At 40.6% G+C, this 5,898-nt stretch overlaps 1 protein-coding gene across 1 annotated transcript; it reads right to left on the reverse strand.

Moving 5' to 3' along the window:
• Window positions 1-3,854: 3,854 nt before the first annotated feature.
• Window positions 3,855-5,678, reverse strand: LOC116111170 (ankyrin repeat-containing protein At5g02620-like). Its single transcript, XM_031397374.1, has 2 exons — window positions 4,989-5,678; window positions 3,855-4,889 (listed from the first exon to the last, which is right to left on the reverse strand). Exons 1-2 carry the CDS (start codon window positions 5,571-5,573, stop codon window positions 4,035-4,037), a joined length of 1,440 nt encoding a protein of 479 aa, XP_031253234.1. The 5' UTR covers window positions 5,574-5,678; the 3' UTR covers window positions 3,855-4,034.
• Between the last annotated feature and the right edge of the window lie 220 nt (window positions 5,679-5,898).

Genomic DNA, 5,898 nt, shown 5'->3' on the forward strand with positions numbered 1-5,898 from the left:
CGTAAAGTGATGCAGTCTGCAGTGTTGTGCCCATGATCACCGTGGAACTCACACCATTTGGTCTTGTCTCTCCTTGCCTGGGGATTGAGCTTGCCTGGCCACTTAACGGTGGATCCCATTCCTTTCATAATCACAACCACCTGGGTTGGCTCGACATTGAGGTTGTACTCTGGTATTTTGTACCAGTTCAATCCGAACTGTCTGCTCTCGGTTCTTGTTGGTTGACGATCATACGGTTTCTTGACTCTGCTCGAATTGTATGCTGGGGGTTGGCCTATGCTCTGGTTTCTTGTCATCTCGCCTTGAATCGTATCTGGAGTGAATCATTCGGTTTATCTCATCCTCCTCTCATCTTATTTGGATCACTGCCCGGGCCAGGGCGTCTTCCATTGTTGTGCATCCCAGCTTTGTAAGTTCTTTGTATAGCTCTCCGTCCAGGAGGAGACCCTTCTTGAAGGCATCTATGGCTGTCTCAGGGTTGCATGCTGGGATGGAAATCTTCTCTTTGTTAAACCTGCTGACATACTCTCTCAATGGCTCGCCCCTTCTCTGGTATACTCTGTACAAGTTGGCTGACAGCTTCTCGAGTTTCTTACTGCTAGCGAACTGTTCCACAAACGTGTTAGTGAGTTGAGCGAATGAATCGATGGATCCGTTCGGGAGGTTCGTGTACCATTGTAATGCTAGGCCGGATAAGCTCGAACCAAAACTTTTGCACATGCAGGCTTCCCTAAGTGGTCGGGGTATTGAGACGGTGAACATCCGCTGCTTGTACGAGGCTATGTGATCATCCAGATCGGTTGTATCGTCGTACATTTTCATGTTGGGGATAGTGAACTTCTGAGGCATGTCGGCTAGGGCGATCTCATCCACGAAGGGTGAATCCGCGTAACAATGGGGCCTGCTCTTCTTGGTTGGGACCGACATTCCTGGAATGCGTCGCATCACTGCTTTCACATCGGCTAATCTCTTGGCTAGTACCTGTTCCATAGGAGAAGGGGACGCCACTAGGTCATCCCGCATGACCAGGTCAGCCTTTACATTTAACTTTGGTACATTCTATTGGGTCACCCCTCTTGGGGTAGTCTGACGAGTCCCTTCGTGCGTTCCCTGATAGCATAGATCTTCGGTCATTCCTTCCGGTTGGATGACTCCCATGGTAATTGTTTTGGTGTTTCGCCCTACATGGATGGTCAGGGGAGTCCTCTGATAGTCATTCGGTTGGTCAGGATGGATGGGCTCGGGTGCTATTGGTTTAGTTTTGCCGTTCATCCCACGAGGATGAGCCGAGCCGAGTCGAGCCGAGTATGTGTTGGGATGGTTAGATTGAGCTGGTCTTGTGGATGAGGGCTTTCTACCACCGGATCGTCTTGGTCTTGATGCTGGGATGAATCGGCTGATTGATGTTCAACAGGCATATCTTTATCTCCATGAATTAGGACAGAATCATCGACCGCAGACTGGTTTAAGGGACACAGCCTTTTGCCAGAGGCGAGGATCGAGTCTCCGACGTAAGGAGAGGTTGCATGGACGGAACAGGGGTGCGGAACCAATTGGGGGGTGCCTTGCCAGGCAGGAACTCTAGGTCATAGAATTGACTCACCTTCTCCTTGAGGGATTGGTTTTCTGACCTGATGGACGCATTTTCCGTCTAGATCGCATTGTTCTCAGCTTCCAATGCAGCCACCTTGTCCAAGTTCTATTGCATGAGAGCGGTTATAGCTTCCAATTTGGCCTCGAGGCCGGGATTAGCGTTATCGGAGTTTTCAGCCATGGAAAGTTCCTCTATGCAGCAGGGTTCGTTGAGCCGAATGATTGCTAGAGGCCCCACGGTGGGCACCAAACTGTAGACGTAAAAATCTACCTGTACGGAAAGGGGGTTTGATCCTGTGAGGTTGATGCCACTAGCGATCTGTTGTACCTGCACACGTAGAAAAACAAACGCGTGAAGCGAACGGCAAACACCAGGGTGGTGTTTGCCATAGGCACTCCGATGCTCAAGTCAACAAGGTTGAAAGAGGCTAGTATAGTGAGGGCTAGGGAGTAAAGTGGTTACCAGAAGTCTAGTCGGAGACTGTGACTACGGCGGTGATGTAAAGCTCTCAATTAGGAGCTTCGGGTGTGAAGGTGTAATGTAATGTGTCCTTTGTGAGAGGGATGGCCTCTGTTTATATAATGACTGTCTGGTCTCCCAATCCTGGTGGGAGTAGGAGTCCTAATGTGACTCTGATGCAAACCCTAGAAGAATTAGGGTCGTGGTAAGCTGTCTTACCAGTGTCCGGATAGGAAGGTGATTCTGATAAGGAAAGTAACTTCGAGTAGGAAAGTGTTATGAATAGGAAAATGACTTCAAGTAGGAGATTGATCAGGAACAGGAATATGATCAGTGGGCCGTGGGCTCGGAACTCGCCTATAGGCCCAGTAAGTGAACTGGGACTGGGAGGCCCGTGCCCAGATGGTTTGGGCAGGCCGTATCTTGTATCGAATGGGACTAATCTGGCTTGGGCCTCTTTGGGATTTAGGCCTGGTCTTCTCTTCACAAATGGTCCTGCTTTCCTATTTGGGCCGAGGACGATTTTTGGCCCTAACAATGCCAAAAATAAAAGATCATTAATGAACCGCTTCATAATAGAGAATGGATTTTATGATTTCATGGTTACACAAAAATGAAGGGAAAAGTTGGATCAAATTACTTTAAAATGGTTACTATAAGAAAACAAAAAATTAATCACTATTTTTTTTTTTGGGTCTAATTGTATCTGTAAAGATTCTCATCCTTGATAGGTTCAAAAATAGAGATCTCTTTCGTGTTGTTTAATTTATCTTTTATAAATATGGTAGAGCTTTTATAAAATATTTGTACATATATATGCTATTATTCATAAATATCAAGCGGAATGGATTATCCTGTTGAGCTATACGCAAGGCGAGCTTTTGAGAATAATATTTATAAAAAAAAAAAAAAAAAAAAAAAAAAAAAAAAAAAAAAAAAAAAAAAAAAAAAAAAAGAACAAACCCTTAATTATAATGTGTAACAAAACTTCTTAGTACCAATACTAATAATAAGCATTTTTTTTTTTTATTTGTAAAATTTTTTTGTCATTTGACTCTTTCAACGGTAATATCAAATATATCCCTTTAGTTTTTGTTTATTTTTTCTAAGTCATCATATTATTATATATTATTTATATATGTTTTACTTAGATTTTGATGAAGAATGAGATCAGCTTTTACTTTTTGAAGCGTTATAAGGTATCTTTTTTTACAATAATGTTAAACGTAAAAAAAATAAAATGACAAAGATTTCTTATAAATTATTTTCTACAAACTAATATAGCGACTTTGCATGTTTGATATGTGATCTCTTTCACTTATTTAATGTCTTTTTAATTCAAAATCATTCAATTATCTTAAGACCCGTTATCTGTACAAGAGAGTTAATATAAAAGTGTATACCTAAAGTATCATCAATTTCTTATATTATGTTTCTGTAAAATATTATATACCGTCAAAGTTTGCAAAAGAAATACATTTTTTCATTAAATATTAAATATGTTTGTCTCAAAATAATGCAGCTCAAGTTAAAAAATAAATAAATAAATAAATAAATAAATAAATAAATAAATAAATAAACATATTTTTGATCACTAGTGTCTATCTAACAAGAATTTCTTTGGTATCACGGTAGTGTTACTGATGTGGTACCACAAGCCAATATCCATGTCCATGTTAAGTAATTGTTGCTTTAACTAATCACCAATCACAAAATCAATCTTAAGATAAATGATCAGTGGGAACAAGTAATTCAATAAATTGGGAAAATAAATAATGTGTAATACGATGGCAAAGTGGTATTCTAGATTTTCCCAAGTTTGACATCTATTAAAACCCAACCTTACAAAACAAAACCTAAACAAACCATACAATATAAGGATATGCATTTTCAATAGATAAAGTTGAATCTAACAGCCAGCACACCACAAAAAAGATAAGTTCACCATTGATATTACTGTCGCTAATACTGTAATTAGAGTTCACATCTTGGTTTGTTCCAAGCTTCCCATTCTTACTTGCCCCCGCCCGTAAAATGTAGGCAGCCGTTCCCGGACAAATAAAATGAATGGTATAGAAAATGCTACCAATTCAATTCCATAGAGTACTGTGTGAAACAAATACCATGTAACTGAACCAGCCCGGAAGGGAGTGGTTTCTGTCACGGAAAGACCATACGCCCACACGATCAAAGTTGTGGATAAGGCAACGATTTTGGAAAAGCGGAGCCCAACTGTGACAGTAAGAATTGTGCACACAGACGTAGCAAAAGCCACGGTATTAAATAGCAAGAAACTTAAATGGTGTAACGACCCCTGAATCGTATGCCCTGCATGATGTTCTGAAACTATAAAATTCTTGCTGCTGTTGGTTGTGGTGTTACTGAAAACAGTACTGTTGTTGTTTCTTGGCGCCTCGCCTTCATCTTGCCAAAGTCCTCCTGGGGGACTGAGTGAAGCTTGGTAGGTGGCCGTCGCAGTCAATATAGCCACCACAAGTACTACGTTTTGGACTTCAAGAGGAACTCTATTTATGATTCGGTCCCCAAGCCTAACATGTTTCAAAAATACTTCCGTAGTTGCTAATTTCCCACATAAGTAGTCGACAAGTGAATGTTTAAAACCGAAGAAAGCTTCAATTAAATCTCTTTCAAATTTTTCTGTACGGTTAAGCCGAGGATTGGGGTGTTGGGATGCTCTTTTAGCTTTAGCACGACGTAGAATTCTCCCAATTTCTGCATCCAGCGAATCTCCGTGATTGTGAAATACGTCCAAAGCTGTCGAACCTTTACTGTTCTTTCTATTTACATCCATATATCTAATCAACACCTTCACCATCTTCATTATCCAGAAGATAAAGGAAAACTTAGAAGCTAATTATGTAAAGAAAATGAGAAGGCAAAGAGCCTGCAGTTAAAGACATATAGAACGTTTTACCTCTGGTTGATTTTCAGATATTGCAGTACACAACGCATTGTTTCCTTCTTCGTCCTCCAATCTTAGGATCTCTTCCTTGTCGAAGTGTTGAAGCCATCCTAACAAGACTTCTAAAGCTCTAGAACTCCTGTTTTTGAGGGCCACATGAACAGCAGTTTCACATTTAACTGTCAAATCTTTTATTGACGATGGACAAACATACAAAAAATTAGCCAAGTTTGTTTCATCATCAATTTTAGCTGCATAGTGCAAAGGAGTAACCATCCCCATTGCTTTGACACGGACGAGTTCACGGTCGATAGTTACGAACCATGTTACCAGTTCCTGGTGCCCACTCTCCAAAGCCAAATGAAGAGGGCTACGCCCAAGATGGTCTTGCTTCGAAGCAAATGATGGCTTTAAGTTTACCATTTCCTTGGCGAAATGGATATTTCCCTCGCTTACGGCTGTGTGTAAGGGAGTAGTCACAAATGGTATCTCATCAATACGCTCCAAAACGTATGGATCCTCCACAAGTATTGAAAACAATGCATCCACATCTCCTTCTACGGCAGAATTCTGCAGCCTCTGAAACCTTTCATCCATACCTTAGGTGGCTGATTTACACCTGTTTTACAATATTGCTGCCGATTATAGAAGTTAAAATAACAATTTTTGTACAGGAAAGAACATATCAACTTTCATTTGTCATTTTTATGCGAAAACTAGAACTTGTGAATCAAGAAAATTAGAACAGATCATATATTTGACATCCATAGGTAAATTTTTTTTTTTTTTTTTTTTTTTTATCTGAGGATATTTAGGCCAACTTGTAGCACCTTAACTTGTCCTTTAGACCTTGAAGTTAACGACCGGACAAACTTTCAGTGGTTACCCCTTATTGGTAGTTATGGAGATTCGAACTTAAACC

This window comes from Pistacia vera, unplaced genomic scaffold (genome assembly GCF_008641045.1).
Source record: "Pistacia vera cultivar Batoury unplaced genomic scaffold, PisVer_v2 Contig628, whole genome shotgun sequence".
Lineage (NCBI taxonomy): Eukaryota > Viridiplantae > Streptophyta > Magnoliopsida > Sapindales > Anacardiaceae > Pistacia > Pistacia vera.